At 34.0% G+C, this 17,727-nt stretch overlaps 2 protein-coding genes across 3 annotated transcripts in view; one reads left to right on the forward strand and one right to left on the reverse strand.

Annotated features, from left to right (window-relative positions):
• FGFBP3 (fibroblast growth factor binding protein 3) overlaps positions 1-17,727 on the reverse strand; it is a 109,610-nt gene that overhangs the window by 33,491 nt on the left and 58,392 nt on the right. The gene's annotated exons all lie outside the window — the stretch shown is intronic.
• The window catches only part of BTAF1 (B-TFIID TATA-box binding protein associated factor 1), a 73,716-nt gene that overhangs the window by 21,160 nt on the left and 34,829 nt on the right, over positions 1-17,727 (forward strand). For both annotated transcript variants that reach the window (XM_006211040.3, XM_072971600.1), the window contains exons 5-15: positions 2,082-2,245; positions 4,367-4,503; positions 6,848-6,977; positions 7,247-7,315; positions 8,399-8,488; positions 9,191-9,286; positions 9,385-9,561; positions 10,273-10,413; positions 11,254-11,378; positions 13,877-13,997; positions 16,801-16,905. In XM_006211040.3, coding sequence (XP_006211102.2) covers positions 2,082-2,245; positions 4,367-4,503; positions 6,848-6,977; positions 7,247-7,315; positions 8,399-8,488; positions 9,191-9,286; positions 9,385-9,561; positions 10,273-10,413; positions 11,254-11,378; positions 13,877-13,997; positions 16,801-16,905 — 1,355 coding nt within the window. The remainder of the gene's footprint in view (positions 1-2,081; positions 2,246-4,366; positions 4,504-6,847; positions 6,978-7,246; positions 7,316-8,398; positions 8,489-9,190; positions 9,287-9,384; positions 9,562-10,272; positions 10,414-11,253; positions 11,379-13,876; positions 13,998-16,800; positions 16,906-17,727) is intronic.

Here is a 17,727-nt window from a genome sequence, read left to right on the forward strand (position 1 = left end):
AAATGTTAACTGTTTTTTCCCCATAGTATAGAACCATCTCTTGCAGCTTAGCTATTTTATACCCAAATTTTTATTTTTAAAATAGTACCTTTTGATATATTTTCCACTGAAATATTGAGGGTTTTACTTGGGACATTCAAAATCTGTCTGCTTTTATGCCTTTTTCTTTGTTATTGGGCCATTAGGGCTGTATTATCTCAGAATACATAAAGGCTACACTTGGGATAAGCATGTATTTGTTGAGATCTTTTCCTGTCAAATAAAATCTAGATTTTTTTTTTTAAACCTGGTTAGATCTTTCAGAGAATGTACAAGGTATAGCTATAAAATAAGATCAGTTTATTTTCGTAGGAATGGATCTTATTTTATATATACTTGATAATTGACAGTAGGGCAATGGGGGGATCTCAGTGAAAACTTTTTTTCCCAGTTTTATTACATAGAATTATTACAATTCGACTGCACATACACATTATATTGCATGTAAATACATATAAATAGTACATGGCATACTTTTTTAGTTTTCATATATGTACTAATTATTGTTTCTAAGAACAGATTAGATCTTTAGCTTTTTAAACTTACATAGTTATCAAAGGAATAAAGCCAACTACAAAATAAGAAATAACAGAATGTGGTAATCCAATCATAAAGGACAGTCAAATGTGCTTACACATACTCAAGAAGTCAAAATAATAATTAGTTCATTTGTGTCATTATTATTTTTTAGATTCTTCATATAAATGATATCATATGGCATTTTTCTTTCTCTTTCTGGCCCACTTCACTTTGAATGACAGTCTGTTAGGTCCATCCACATTGCTACAAATGGCATTATTTTATTCTTTTTTATGGCTGAGTGGTGTTCCATTGTATATATATGTACCACATCTTCTTTATCCAGACATCTGTTGATGGACATTTGGGTTGTTTCCATGTCTTAGCTATCATAAATAGTGCTACTGTGACAATTGGGGTGCATGTGTCTTTTTCAATTTTATTTTTCTCTGGATATATGCCCAGGAGTGGGATTGCTGGATCACATGGTAAGTCTAACTGAAACATCCATACTGTCCTCTGTAGTGGCTGCACCAGTCTACATTCCCACCAGCAGTGTAGGGAGGGTTCCCCTTTCTCCACACCCTCTCCAGCATCTACCATTTGTAGACTCTTCAGTGATGGCCATTCTGACTGGTGTGAAGTGATATCTCATTGTAGTTTTGATCTGCATTTCTCTGACAGTTAATGATGCTGAGCATTTTTTCATGTGCCTACTGGGCGTTTGTATGTCTTCATTGGAGAATTGCTTGTTTAGGTCTTCTGCCAATTTTTTGGATTGGGTTGCTTGTTTCTTTAATATTAAGGTGTGTGAGCTGTTTGTATATTTTGAAATTAGTCCCTTGTCAGTCACATCATTTACAAATATTTTCTCCCATTCTGTAAGTTGTCTTTTCGTTTTGTTGATGGTATCTTTAGCTGTGCAAAAGCTTTTAAGTTTGATTAGATCCCACTTGTTTATTTTTGCTTTTAATTCCAGTACTCCAGGAGCTGGTTCAAAAAATATATTGCTGTAATGTACGTCCACAAGTGTTCTGCCTATGTTTTCCTTTAGGAGTTTTATAGTATCTGGTGTTACGTTTAGGTCTTTAATTCATTTTTAGTTGGATTAAATGGATTAAAAACTCAAAATGGATCAGTGAAAACTTGTAGAGTGTTTTGTTAGCGAGAACACTGTTTTCTAACTCCAGTAAAATATTTACTCTATTAGACAATAAAGTTTATTTTATTTATTTTGGGGGATAATTAGGTTTTTATTTATTTATTTATCTGTCGGAGGTACTGGGGATTGAACCCAGGACCTCCTGCATGCTAAGCATGTACTCTACCACTGAGCTATACTCTCCCCCTGGTAATAAAGTTTATAACATGATCACAGTTTGTAACCGTGGTTTGTTTTATTGTCAGAAGAGGTAGTCTGATAGTTTAAAACATTTTTTAAAAATTTTAATCAAGTCTGATCTTCACATATTAAAAAACTTCTTAAGTGATTTGGAGGAAATTTATTTCTTTTTTGTTTAAAGGTGAAGTGGATCCTAAAGAGAGGATAGCACGCCAGCGAAAACTATTACAGAAGAAACTTGGCCTTAATATGGGAGAAGCCATTGGAATGAGCACTGAAGAACTCTTCAATGATGAAGATTTGGATTATACCCCAACTTCAGCAGCCCTTGTAAACAAACAACCTGTAGGTAAAACCTTTGGTTATTTGATTGCAAGTAATAATACAAAGGGTTTGCTTTATTTTGTTATAAATTGCAATTTAAAAAAAATGAATTCCTTATTTCTGCTCTTTGTTGTTTAGCTCTACCATAATTTAGTGTCTTCGTAAAGTTGGATTTCTAGCGACAGATTCTAAAGAGACAGAGGTTCAACCTATCTCATTGACACCAGACTATTAGATAAAAGCTGTGGTGGACCTTGTAGGACCACTGGTATTGAGAAATCCTAGCTGCATCAATTGCTCTTTCCTTTGTTTTTTAATGAAGGGGAAAAAAAGTAAATGTTTCAGAGAATGGGGAGATAGCAGGGGCTGTCATAGTCAGATGTGATGATACTAGAAATCTTTAGAGCTATGATTTATTCTTTTATGTGAGAAAATAACAAATATGATAAAAAGAAACCTTTCAAACAATGCAAAAAGGCATACAGTATGAAGCAAAAGAAGTTTCTTTTCAGTAATTAATGGGCACCCATGTCCCTATGTCCCAAGGCAACCCTTTTAAAGTTATTTGTACATCCTTCCTAAAATTTTCTATGTATGCACAAGTCCTTGTAAGCCATGTCTACTTTTTTCCAAATCATATAGCTTAATACATCAGTATATACAGATTGATCAAATTCTTTATTGACAGCATTGTACTGTTTTGTTATATGGCTGTACCATAATTTCTCTATATTTCTCCTTTTTCTCTATTTTCCCAATTACCAGTGGATGCCTCTGTGCTTCTTTTTTTATACCTTAGACTCTTTAAGCTCCAGTAAAAGCTGTGGCTCTCTCCCCAGAAAAATTCACGTAATTGTGAAATACTACATTTTAAGGGGTTTAGTACTCTTTTCTCTTGCCCCTGCAATATCCTTTTAGGGATCCGTGAGTTCCATTAAGAATTCCTGCTTTACATGAAACCCATATCGTCTCATTCCCTTAGCCTTTGCTTAAGTGGAGAATGGTTCTGTTTACCTTTATACTAGTTGTCCTTTAAACCGTCAGAATTTTTAAATACATTTTTTAGGATTAGGGGTGTGTGAGGATGAAGAACTTTTGCAGACAAGAAAAAAAGGCAGATTCTGGAGGGAAAAAGAAGAGGATAAAGAGGCAGAAAATATGCTGGCAACCAGGAAGGAACAGAAAGAAATGAGGTACAAAGGGAAACATAAGATAAAAATTAAAAATAAAGAAGAAAATGGAATAAAGTAAAGGAGAACAAAAATGTAGTAATGTGATCACAGTGTGGTAATTGGACGTGGTGTAAGGAAATGAATGGGCAGGTGTATTAGAGAAAATGGGCTATAGACAGAATGGTTGGATATAGGATGGGCAGCAGTCAATTGGAGGTTTGCAGTATCCAGATTTGCTTGGCCTTAGATGTCACAGATCTTTGGCAAGAGTTGCTTGAGGCTGGTTGTGGCCATGGGGTCATCACTGCTGCGCTGCCTTGTGTGTGTGCTGGTGGCCTCTGGACCAACTCTGCAGCGGGGCAGTCACACCAGTGACCTACTTGGTTATAGAAGTATACATCTCAGTTGAATCTTAATCAGTTCAGGGCCGAAAGGATTTTTAGGCTTGGGCCAAAGCATCTTTTTTCACAGCCTTTATAATGTCTCCCATGAATGGAAAAGAGGAGCAAAGACAGTATGTAGTGATTGATTAAGGGGAAAGGAGCGTGTAGGCTTACTTAACTATAGGATTCTGAACCAATCACTTATGGCCATAATTATTTTAATTTTTTTCAGCTCAGTTTTTTTTATTGACATTCTTTATTATTATAACTTTTGGATGGTATTTATGGTTATTTTGAAATCTCACCTCTTCAAGAGTCCTGAGTAGGGGTTAGGATCATACGTTTGTGCCACATGAGTGACATAAAGTTAAGAAACACACAAACATTTTCTGGGAATTGGAAGTATAGGGAAGAAGGAAGAAGAAAATGAAATTATATAGCCATATGACAGAATAACATGAAGCTGTCAAAGAAGGATGTAATCAATTTGTATATAGTGAAATTTATGGACTTTAATCCTCTTCTGAGGCTGTGGGTATTTATTTTAGCTTCAAAAGTTCAAACTCAGCATTCTTTTATTCTTTTAGACTCTCCAGGCCGCTGAATTGATTGACTCAGAGTTTCGAACAGGAATGAGCAATAGACAAAAGAACAAAGCTAAAAGAATGGCCAAGTTATTTGCAAAGCAGAGATCCAGGGATGCAGTGGAAACTAATGAGAAGAGGTGGTAATCTTTTTCTGTTTATTTGAAACAGTAATTCTGGTTAGTTTAAATCTGTGTCTGCTTGACTCCTAAAATTTTTTTCCCTAACTAATTATGAACTCTGAATGAGGCTTGAAGATCTTCCAAGGCGAGTGCATTCCAGGCAGAGGGAACAAGTGTACATGCATTAGTCGTGGAATAATTAAGAAACAGAAAGAAAAGCAGTATGGCTGGGATGAGTGGACAGAAGTCAGAGTAGTAAGGAATGAAGTCAAGAGAAAGAGCCTGAGGGCCACAAGTTAAGGATACTGCTTTTGTAAAGGGGAAACTGTCAGCAGTATTAAATCACTCATTCCTTCCGCTGGGGCTAAGCCAAATAGTAATAATCCAGTTTGTTTTCCTAATTCTGTTGTAGTAAAGACCTCTGGGTAAAATCCCTGTCCTCACTTTTTTTAAGTTTTTTTAAAAATTTATTTATTTTACTTTTATGATTTATTTGGGGGGGTAATTAAGTTGTATGTATGTATGTATGTATGTATGTATGTATGTATGTATTTATATGGAGGTACTGGGGATTGAACCCAGGACTTTGTGCATACTAAAGCGCAGGCTCTACTGAGCTATATCATCCCCCCCCCTCACTTTCTTAGTGAGTTCATAGAAATGATATCTGTAAGGCTCGGAGCAACATTTTTCAAAGGGTAGTTCAAAACAACCCCCTTCATAAACACTTTGGGAGCCTTGTTAAAATGTAGATTCTTGGACTCAAATCTTAAATCAGAATCTTTAATGGTGTCCAAGAATGTTTGAGTAAATGATGCATTAATAAACACAGAGCCTATGAAAATAAAGTTTTATTGCAGATGACAGAACTTTTTGTTGTTCTTTCCATTCATATAAAGCTAAAAAGTTAAGTGTTTACCATATTTATTTAAAAGCCAGGCACATGAGGGATAAATAGTAAGCATCTGCTTGGTATAAATTTTTACGTGGAGTTGTTTTTTTAAATATAAAATCTTTACTGATCTTGTTAACTACAGCTCATTAGGATCGTGTAGTAGCCTAATAAATGTTCCTGCTAGCTTATAATCATGTAAGACTTTTACCCAAATATTTGAATGTTAGAAATATGAGATCTTATTTTTCAGAACACATGATTCATTCATTCCACAAATCTTTATTAAATACCTTCTACATGCCAGATACTATTCTAAGCTCTAATGATTCAGTAGTGAATAAAACAGATAAGAATTCTTGTCTTTGTCAGGCTTTCATTCTAGAGGGAAAGACAGATGAAGAACAAGATTAAATAAGCAAGTATAGTGTGTGCGCGTGTGTATGTAGAGAGAGAGAACATATTAATGGTAAGGGTTAAGAAGGAAGAAAGAGGTAAAGCAAGGAAGGAACATGTGAAATGTTTAGTGGGGAGAGAGTTTGAAATTTTAGATAGCATGGTCATGAATTTGCAGAGGTAACTTTTCAGGAAAGATATGACGGAATTGCGGATGCTAACCCTTGAAAAGATATTCTGAATAGAGGGAATATCAATGACAAAAGCGTGGAAGTAGAAACATGCCTAACAAGTTCAAGGACAGTAAAATGACCAACCAGTGTGGCTAGATTGAATTAGATAGAATTAGGAGAATAATAATAGACAGACTCAGATTTTTTTTTATCACTTTATAGAAAAAATGGTTGGCCAAAATTACACCAAGATGGAAGGTGGGGAGGGGTGGGTAATTGTAGAAAATAATGCTATATATGCCTTAACAATACTAATTCTTTCTGTTAATATTCAGTAAAGCTGTTTTGTACTTGTCTTGTCCTTTGTAATATTTTGTAATTAAGCTAACCTTTGTTTTTGTTCTTTTAGTCATAAAATTTTTCTCAAATTTTCTATACATGTTTTTCATTAGCCAATTGTCTTATCTCTATATTTTTCAAGAACTAGTAAGATTGTAGTATATTACTCAGTATATTGGTTTTCTCCAGGGTACAAAAGCTTAAAAAAGTTATGCTGGACCAGATTTAGGTTGTTGGATGAGGAGAGTTTAAATATAAAAAGGAGAGAAGCTGGATGTAGGAGAGACGGGGAAAAAAAGACTTGTTAAATTTGAGATCCAGTTTGAAAGCAAGAAGTCATTGACCTATTTTACATTTATCAATAAGAGTAGTAGGGTGTATTTTGCTTAAACATTTTTAAGCAGTTAATCTTAGTTATTTGATACATGATATTTTAAGTAAGCCATATAAGCAGAATATGGCAAAACATTTATTCAGATGATGGATTCTCTTACATTCATTGTGGGTCACGTTATTCTTTATTCACTTTTTAAAATGGTGACTTTTTTTTTTTTTTCCAAAGCAATGATAGCACTGATGGGGAACCAGAAGAAAAGAGACGAAAAATAGCAAATGTTGTTATTAATCAGTCTGCAAATGATTCCAAAGTCCTGATTGATAATATTCCAGACAATTCTCCCTTAATTGAAGAGGTACTATTGAAATGCCCTAAAGTGTCCTTTGAAATTATTTTTTTCATACTAATGTGTCAGTAGATGGTATTTAATAATCTGTCAATTGAGGAAACTGTATTATTAAAAATTTAAGTATCTTTACTTCATTAGTAAAAATTTCTAATTATTTAAAAATTTTAAAGCCTGACTATTATTACTAGATCTTCAAATAAATACACCTTATTGCTTAAATTATTAGCAAAAAAAAGATCTTTTAAATTAGTAGTAATTCTGTTTTTCCTACTCAGACAAATGAATGGCCTTTGGAAAGCTTTTGTGAAGAACTTTGCAATGATCTTTTTAATCCCTCCTGGGAGGTAAGATTTCTTCATTAGACTTTCTCTTAGTTCTGTTTTCTTGGCTAATGATGGAAACCATGTAAAGCATAATCTATTTTGTCAGAATCCCTCATTCTTTCCTGTGTCCCTCTCAGAACCACTGGTCAGGGCACTTCTTATCACTCACTTCCTAAACAGAAAACTTCAGACTGATTTTCACCTTTTGTACCCTTTTTGCCATATTTCGTTAGTGAATTTTTCATCGAAGTTTCCATTCTTTTAGCTATAATACAAAGATTTGCATATCTCTCAGACAGTAAAACTTTCCTCTGGAAGTGGACAATTTTGATCAAGACCAGTAGTTCCCAAGCAGTAGGTTAGCCTCAGAAATAATTTCTTTGAAGAAAGTCTTGAACAGTTCACAATATGTAAAAGAGATGTAAGTGAAGTTCCCGTGATTGCGGTTGAGAGTTCGTAGTCTCAAACAATTTTGTCCCACTTCAACTGGCCTCTGGGTGATTTTAAACACTGTTTGGAGTACCTTTTAGCATCCTTTTCTGCTCCTTTGTGTACCATTTAAAGCTGTTCAAGTCTTAACTCAAATGGAGTCTTGAATAAGTGGATGCAGTATCAGTAGCCTGTTTTTTCCCTTCCGGATAACATTGCAGAAGGCTACAGGGCTACAGTAAAGTGTTAGTCATGAGACATTTTATTTGAACTGTCTTCCTTTGATGTTTAACACTGTTGGCTTTGGAACTTAGTTTGGAGATACATACAGTATTTGGGCTATAAAGAACAGTATTTGATGCTTTCTTTTCTCTCCTTTGCTGTGAATAATACTGAATGAAAGTAGAGGGTAGAGGAGTGACAGCTGAAGGAGTTAGTATCTCAGAAGGAATTTAGAATAGCCATTTTCCTAGCTTGATTTTTTTTAAATTCCAGATAGTCAAAATTGTGAAATTAACATGTAATTCTTGGATGGTTTAATAAAAACACATTCTTATGAAGTGCCACTTTGTTCTTATTTCTTAAAAATCTAAAAAAGTTTTTCATACTGAAGAACAGTTAAACACTGTTTCTTAAGCATTTAACCTCTTGTATTTATTTCTTGGTTCATTTTAGGTTCGACATGGTGCAGGCACTGGACTTAGGGAAATCCTTAAAGCTCATGGGAAAAGTGGTGGTAAAATAGGAGACAGCACTTTAGAAGAGGTGAGTTTTAATGTAGTAAATCAACAATTACCACCAAGTTTCAGTAGTTGGCCTCTTTTTCCAAGACAGGGAAGTAATAGAGCATGTGTCATGAAGTAGAAAGGAGAGATAAGTAATAAATATGGAAAGGTGAATATAAGAAAGAAAGTAAAAAGGTTAGAAAGAAGTTTATATTATTTATAGAGAGAGGAAGAATGAGTTCAGGGGAAAGATCAGTCCAGAAACACTGAGTGGAAAAATATGTAAAAGCAAGAGTATTTGAGCAGGAGATAATGGACTAGAATGTAGAGTAAAATGAATAAGAGGATAGTTTAGAGGTCAGTGAGAAATATGATTGGTGTTACATAGAGACACTGGTAATGGGCCAGATAATATAATAACATGATTAATTAAGAGCAACCTTAAGTGGTTTCTTAATTTCTCTTGGAGTGCAAGTAATTTAATGGAATTTATGAATTTTAAAGATTTTGCTATAGTACATCTAATAGTCATCAAAGAGAGTGTGTTTAATATTAAAGCTAGTAATTGGGACTATTCCATATTTTGGTTATTGTTCCTACAGCTAAAATAACTGTCCCAGTATTTTCATTTTAGTTACTGTACTATAATAGTTGAATTATAGTTTTTGGACCTAATATGTTTCCCAATCCCAGATACAAAATGTAATCTTTGTCTGTTATTTAAAAATGATTGTTTTACCAGATGATTCAGCAGCATCAAGAGTGGTTGGAAGACTTGGTTATTAGACTTCTTTGTGTGTTTGCATTGGACAGGTTTGGAGACTTTGTTTCTGATGAAGTAAGTATCTCCTAAGGGAGGCTTTACCCAATTAAATTTCAAATTCTGCAAAAATACATTTTTGCAAATAATGAGTTTTCTTCCTTTCTCATCTGTAGGTTGTGGCACCAGTTCGTGAAACTTGTGCTCAAACATTAGGTGTGGTGTTAAAACACATGAATGAAACAGGAGTTCATAAGACTGTGGATGTGCTACTTAAATTACTTACACAAGAACAGTGGGAAGTTAGACATGGTGGTCTGCTAGGAATAAAATATGCTTTGGCAGTTCGTCAGGTAAACACTTCAGTTTTTGAAGCATTTATGGGAGAGTTTTTTCCCCTCTTAAGTTTATTTTCATTAATTATATGAAATGGCCTTAAGATTCTTAGTATTACAAATAAGCCAGTCCTTCAAGATTTGCTTTCTTGAGGTAGTATCATAGACATAGGTGATGCTAATAAGAATTTAAGTACAAATTAAAAGATAAACTAGGAAACCTGTTGCTATTTCATGGCAAGACCGGTTTTCAGCCAGATTCCTAGTGTATGATCGCAGGAATAGCCTCTGGGGGCTGGCTCTGTTGAGGCAATTGAAGAGAGAGTAGTTCGGAATAGTGAGAAGCAAGAAGGGATTGACTTTCTCTTCCCTCATCTGTCATACTCCCTTTCATTGTCAGTGGTTGAGTAAGAGCTAAAAGTTAAGGTTCTAGCACAGGGCTTTGTATGTATGTGTGTTCACACTGGGAATTCACAGTCTTGCCTTGAAAACATGTTCTAATGTTTCAGGTCACATTGAGTAAAGAAGTACCTGATACCATTGTAGTCTTTTTCAGATGAGATTAGTTCCATACGCATCTATTGATGTTATTTTTTTGTTTCTGTTTATGTGATTCTTTTTTAAATAGATATTGAAATTTATGCTTTTATATATAAATTTAATAAAAGATGTTGAAGCACAACAATTCTACTATAGAAAATTAATTTATTTTGGTGTACTCTTTTACAGGATGTAATTAATACTTTATTGCCTAAAGTTTTAAGTAGAATAATTGAAGGACTCCAGGACCTCGATGATGATGTCAGAGCTGTTGCTGCAGCATCGTTAGTACCTGTGGTAGAAAGCCTTGTGTATCTTCAGACGCAAAAAGTAAATGAAATATTTTTGTATTTTCTTCCTGTAGAGCTTGTTTACATTTGAGATGTAGAGTATTAGGGAAAACACTGAGTACTTTTTTCTCCATTCTCTATTTTTCTTATCACAGATAGCCCTCTGATGCATGGGATCTCGATTATACATTGTCCTTAGGAAGAGTGAATTGTGTCTATTTATCTTTCCCTTTCATGTACAGAATATGTAGAGAATTTCCTTGAGAAGAAATCGATCATTCCTTCTTTATGTTATTCCTAGTACTTTAGGCATATAAGGTTTTTGTTTGTTTTGATTTTGGTTTTTGGCCTTTGGTTTTTTAATCTGGTCTCATTTTTGAAGTTCCTCTTTTAAGGTCTATCTGACTGCCTTTTGTATTATCAAAACCAGAACACTTACATTTGGAAGTGCAACAATCAGTATTTTAAAAGCTAAGAAACCAAATTTTGTCCTTCTGTAATGCTTAGGAATATTTTAAATATATTAAAATTACTTTATGTAGAGGGTCCTGACTTGTGTCTCTACACTGTATTACTTCCAAAGTTTAGTTTTTTATATAATGTAGAGTATTGGCTTTCTTAGTTCCTGAATTCTGCATCACATTATGAGCCTCATTAGAAAGGGAAGTGCCATAGTAGAGTTGAATGGTATTAAAAAGAGGGGTAGAGAATTGTTAGAGGCATATAATGTCTTCTTAACTTTGCTCAAAACTGGCACTATCCGAGGTCATTGGGATTGGATGTGTTGTTAAATCAGTTGTGACTCCTGAGATACAATTTGGCATTGCTTGTGAATATTTTGTGCAAAATTAATAACTTTTCTTGATAACTGATCTTACAGGTACCCTTCATTATAAATACATTATGGGATGCTCTTTTGGAACTAGATGATCTAACAGCTTCAACAAATAGTATTATGACTCTTCTTTCATCTTTGTTAACTTATCCTCAGGTTCAGCAATGCAGGTAATTTTTTTTTGTTCAGTGGAATAAAGTAAAAAAATGTTTACATATATTTCCAGATAATTAAGCCTAAAAATACAAAAGCACCTTTTAGAACAGTACTGTAAGTTGCGGATGCCAAAGACTATTTTCAGGAGGCCTTTTCTTCTTTACTCTCTACCCACCAGCACTTTAGGGTCAGGAACATAAAAAGCTCATATTCTTGTGTTTCTTTGGCTATAGAATTCTTTTTCTTGTTCATCCTGTAATAGTTAACTTTAGGAATATAATTACTGCATATTACTTTTACCTCTAGCGCAGGATATAGAATTTTAGCCTTATTTTGTGAAATTTAGTTAACAGAATTATCATTGAACATCAGCATTACTTTTTCCAAAATTTGCTACTCTGAACTTTTTCTTTGTAATGCTCACTTCAACTCTTGCTCTTGATTTCAATAATTGCTAATCAGGAAGTGAGTACATAATAATGTAACAGAATGTCCAAAGACAGAGACTAAGTGAAGCCAAAACAAACCAAAAATGTATAAAGTGTCATCTGTTTTCCTATTCTGATATTTGAAATGAAACTCAGCTGATTAATTCCCTACCTTTTAGACTGGGTCCTGAATATTATTGTTTCTATTAATAGTATCCTTGGAGATACAGAAAAAAAATTTGTATGCAACTTTAAAAAAAAATCACAAATGAGAAAATTACTCTTCTTAGCCCAGTGAGTGTGTTCAATGAATGGTTGTATGATTATGATTATGAATGATTTCTGGTTCTGTGAGTGAGTCTGTTTCTATTGAAAATTATAGATATGTGAAAAACATGTAGAGAATATTTCAAATAATACTGACCTGCTGGTAGTACTTCAGTGTTTAGACTAGTAGAACATCCCACAAATTGGAATAGTAAAATAAGTGCCTATAAAGTTAACAGAAAAATTAAAGTGGTAGTGCATATGTGGAGTTTCCTAATTTTCAAATGCTTTCACTGGTATAGGGATTAAATGAGTTAATCTGTGTAAAAGCCCTTCTGAAGCTGCAGAATGCAAGAATTTTTAATTAGTCTATATCGGGGGTTGGCAGACTCTTTCTGTGAAGGCCCAGATAGTGATGTTTTGGCGTTGTGAGCCATATGATCTCTGTCAAAATTACTCAGCTCTGCCACTGTTAACACAAAAGCAGCCATAGACAATACATAAAGGAATAAATATGCCTATGCTCTAGTAAAACTTTATTTAAAAAAACCAAGTGGAATGAATTTGGATTGTGGCCCTTAGTTTGTTGGCACCTGCTCTAAATAAAGGCTTAGGACTTTTTTTTTTTTTTAAAATCAAGTGGACACTGTCAGGAAAGCTAGATGATGTAAGAAAATGAAAGAATGTGGTGAAAATTCTGTTAATTCAATGTGAAATAATATAGTTTTTGATTTTTTTTCAAAATTGCCTTACAAAATTTGCTTCACATATTGTGATATTTGGCAGATACTTTCTAGCTTATGTAAGAAGAAATGCAGCATGTATTTGGAGCATGAACAGTTACACTATTAACAAGACCTGTTGTAATGCTTTTATATATTTGAGGCTGTTTTATGTCCGTTTGTGCATGTGTTTATGTTATATAATTTTATACATAAATGTACTAAATGTGTACATAAATGTAAGAAATGATGTTCATACAAACCTGCAAGTAACGAAAATAGCATTAAATGATGGGCCTCCTGAGAGGAGCCACAAAAGAATAGATGGTTACACTGACATTCTTTCTTCCTCGTGTTTTTTCTACAGAGGTATATATTTCAAATGCTACTTATAAATAATTCCCTAATTTGAGTAACTTTTTTTTTTCTGAATAACTTTTATATATGACTCATGGATGTGACAGGAATCCTATGATCCAAATTGTTAGCCTAGATGTGGCTTTGCTTGCTTTAAAGTCTAATCTGTGAGAAGGAAGATAATTTGAGTTTTCCTAACTTAGTAATGCTAAATCAGGATAACAAATTTCAAAGCTACAACCATATCATCTCTTGCTCTTTTGATATGTCATAGAGATGGCCCCAAAGAGGGATGGATGTAAGTTATGTGTATCTATTGGTTACCCATTGGGGTTAGCCATGGGAAAGGAGTAAGTATTAGCAATCCTAATTTTGTGTTGGCTGACTATCAGATAAGATACATGTTCCACTTTCCTGAGTAAGAACAGACTGAGAATAGGGCAGTTATACTGAAAAGTTCTAATTTGATAAAGGTAATTCATGGCATTAGTGCCATAGAAGAACCTAATGTTAACATTTCTACTCTTTATGACTGCATTTGCTCTGGCTATTCTGGTACTGTAAAACAGTTTTGAATGAGGGTGTTAAATGAATGTTCATATGGAAATTGTATTATCTATTTAGAATCATTAATCAAAAAAGATGCCAGGTCCACAAAGAAATGATATGTAGATAATGTATCAACCAACAGAGCTGCCATTGAGAATGAGTAAGATTAATTTGTGTCTTCTTTATTAGTATTCATCAGTCACTCACAGTTTTAGTTCCACGTGTCTGGCCTTTTTTGCATCACACTATATCATCAGTTCGAAGAGCAGCGTTGGAAACTCTGTTCACGTTATTATCAACACAGGACCAGGTAAGAACTAATAACTGTAGTAATCTTGAAATTTATATAAGTTAATTTTAGGAAATCTGTAGGAAGGGTGACCTGATCACATATAAAGACCAGGGGAATGCTGGACCTACTAAAATTGGTGTGGTGACCATGACCATGTAGACATATAATAATGGAATCACCATGAGGGCAGAAATATTTTAATACTTTGTTCTAGGTTGTGTTCCTGTTCCCAGCACTTGGAATAGTACTTAAAGCTCTCTTAAAACATGAGTTCACTTATAACTTGGGTTGTAGTGGTCCAGATTATAGTTAATTTAAACTTGGTGAAGTAAACAGTTTGTGGTAGGAATTTTTCTGTGTTTCAGATTACACTCTGATAGACTAGTACTAAATAGTCATCAGAACTTTACTTTGCCTAAGATTAGGAGGAAAATTTTTGACTAGTAGACTCCTGGTTAGTAGCATACTAGAAGTCCACTGACTGTTTTTAAAAATTTGTGGGAGGAAAATCCCAAGGTGGATAATTTCTAAAGGGCTGAAAGTGCTGCACCCCTCACTGTGCCCCACTGTCCAGCCAATCCAATGTAATAAACCGATAAATGCAAACCGACATTTTGAGGTTACCTGCCTAAATCAGTGCCTACTGGAAGACAGGTACAAAATTAATGAAAACAGGTGGTCCCACTTTCTGATCTGCAAGAGGCAGACTGACTCTGGATGGGCCAAGTTATAACAAATGATTTTCTTAAGAAAATACTAATAATGAGCTAAAGCATGTAACTTTTTGCAACCATATTTAAAAGGAGATGCTTGCACAGTTGTTCAGATGGACTGCATTTGGCCTATAGCTGTTTTCCTAGCCTCATCTTGTGTTTTCTGCTAAACAGTCTTTATCTTATGCTCCTGGAGAATCTGCATTTTTTTAAATACTGGTTCCTTCAATGATACTGCCCTGTGTATCCTAGGGATGGGATTTTTTTGTTTGGTTAGGTTTTTATTTTTTTAATTTTATTTTTATTTATTGGCTTTACTTTTTAGAGCCATTTTAGGTTCATGGCAAAATTAAACAAAAAGTACAGGGTGCCCATCCATATACTTCCTACCCTTTCCCAAACATAGCTTCTCTCACCATCAGCATCCCTTATCAGAGTGGTACATTTGTTATAATCACTGAACAAACATTGATGTGTCATTATCAACCAAAGTCCATAGTTTACTTTAGGCTTCAAGTTTGATGTTGCACATTCATTCTGTTGATTTTGATGAATGTATAATAACATCTTTCCATCATTATTGAATCATACAGAATTGTTTCTCTACCCCAAAACCCTGCTGTGATCTCTCTCTTCATCCCTTCCTTCCCCTGGTTGGTTTTAATAATTACAAGGTAGAATTTACTAGAGTAACAAAGTTTATAGCTTGAGGAGTCTACAACAATTTATACCACATTTTTTGTTTATAGGGGGGGAATCTTTCTCTATATGTGTGGCTTTAGGATCTGCAAGCAACTTTGGATTTCCAATGATGGTGTTGGGGTGGGTTAAGAAATTGGTAAATATGATGGGAAAAATGAGAAGAGATTATGGAAGAGTAATATTAAATTGTTTGCTTGTTGCTATTATAGCTTTCCTGATTCTCTTTGGATTGTCCCTAAATTCTCTCTGATGAGAAAAGAGAATTTTTCTTCTTTCCAACTTCCCTTTCCCATTCAGTGAAAAGTAGCTCCCCTAGCTGATTATTTTGCAGTCTGTTTTAAACTTCTTTCAAACCATTTTGAGAAACATATAACTCTGGTTCTATCTTTTTCATTAATTTTCCTGGCTAGAAAATTATAGTTACCTTTCTAAGTTATGCATTATCTCCTAGACCTTCTGGCTTAAATTTTTCAAATTTTTCTTCAGTCTCTTCCACACAGCTATTTTTTGCTTAAAAAGATATTGTGGAAGGAAGTGATAATAAGTACTGTGAACTACTTAATAGAATTTTTAGCTCTTATTCAGTGAGCTTGTAATTATTTGAACAACAATAGACAACATGTGAGATCCCTTTTTTTAGAATTCTGGGCACACAATAGACATTTAATTAAGCACTATTTGATTGCTTGACTTGAGTGGGCTTTTAAATTGTTGAAAAATTCCTTAGATTGAGTTTCTAAACCTGGGCTTACGGAAATCCCTGAACCCTCTGAAATTGAAAGCAAAATGTTATACCTAAGTATGTATATAAGTGTATTTTTCTAAGAAAAGAGGTGCATAGTTTTCATCAAATTTTCAAAGAACCCCTGGCCCAAAATAGATTAAGAACCTTTGCCTTAATTTTGTAGTGAACTCAAAGTTCAGTTTTCTGGGTTGGTTATCATCTTGCAGTTTACTCATTACTTTCATTAATTGCAGTTCAGTTCTGCTGCATCAAGAGTGAGCACATAGTACTTACCTCTGATCACCTAGCATAGCAGCAGTCATCTGATCTTTTTTCACATTTCCCTAATGTAACCAAAGAGATGTTGCCGGTTAGAGCTTGCTTCTATAGAGATGATGATTTCAATTTATGAGAAGCAAAATTCAGTGTTGTTAATCATAATCAGACTTTCTCCAGCTTCCTAGTGATTGAATGCCATTTAATTTCTTCAATCTATTGGAATAACAAACATGGTACTGTTGCTCCAAAATCTCAAAATTTATCACCAGTTGAACCTTTTTGGTAAAGTCGTATCGTCTTTTCATGGTAATACCTCTGTTATTTGACTTACAACTTTTTAAGTAAGCTAACATCCAAGAATTATATGCTATAGTTTTGATTTTGTTTTTGTTTTTGTTTTTAGAACTCTTCATCTTGGCTTATACCTATCCTTCCTGATATGCTTCGACACATTTTTCAGTTCTGTGTTTTAGAAAGCAGCCAGGAAATTCTGGACCTCATTCACAAGGTACACAGTGAATAATATATTTGTACTCCTTTTCCCAGTATCTTGGTAGATTTTTAAAATTTTTCATAATTGCTGTACTATTTGCTGATTAGGAATTTAAAGAAATTAGAACTCATTTATAAGATTTGAACAGTCTGGAGATCTGTAAGATGAGACAGGGAAATAGGCTTCTTACAGAGTATAATAGTTAAGTCTGGGTTAGCCATGCTACTTATATGACCTACTAGGCAAGTGTTTTAAGTGCTTTCTTATAGCCTCAATACAGAAAGTAAAATGAAGGAAAGACTGCTTTTCTCCATCACTCATTTTGCTATTTATCAGTATACTTATTGATCCTGCAAAGTATCTTTTGGGATTTATTGTTAATACATAGAGTCTGATTGTCATCATTTAGATTTGTACTTTCTTCCCCTTACTTAGCAAGATTGTTTATATGTGTTGGAACCTTTAAAGAAGAGCCATTTGATATATTTAATAATATTTATGGAAGGAAATGGCACTATTATACCTTTAAAACCTGTTAAATTAGTTTTGAATTATTGACCTCTTGAGGTGGTTCATTGTTAACAGCCTTAGATTAACAGTGGTGTTATTTCTACATGCTGGCCCTAGCCTGTTTAATGTTAGACATCAAGAAATTTACCTTATTGAGTAAGATCATGAATCAAGACTTATACTGTTATTAATTTATACTAGGATATTACTACCTCTAAATTTAGCAGAGGGTATTTATCAGGGGCTGTTATATATTGCAGCATGTGTTGAATATAGGACTGCATCAAGCTTTATGATACATACAAAGGATTTCAGACACTTACTGAG

Source organism: Vicugna pacos, chromosome 11 (assembly GCF_048564905.1).
Source record: "Vicugna pacos chromosome 11, VicPac4, whole genome shotgun sequence".
Lineage (NCBI taxonomy): Eukaryota > Metazoa > Chordata > Mammalia > Artiodactyla > Camelidae > Vicugna > Vicugna pacos.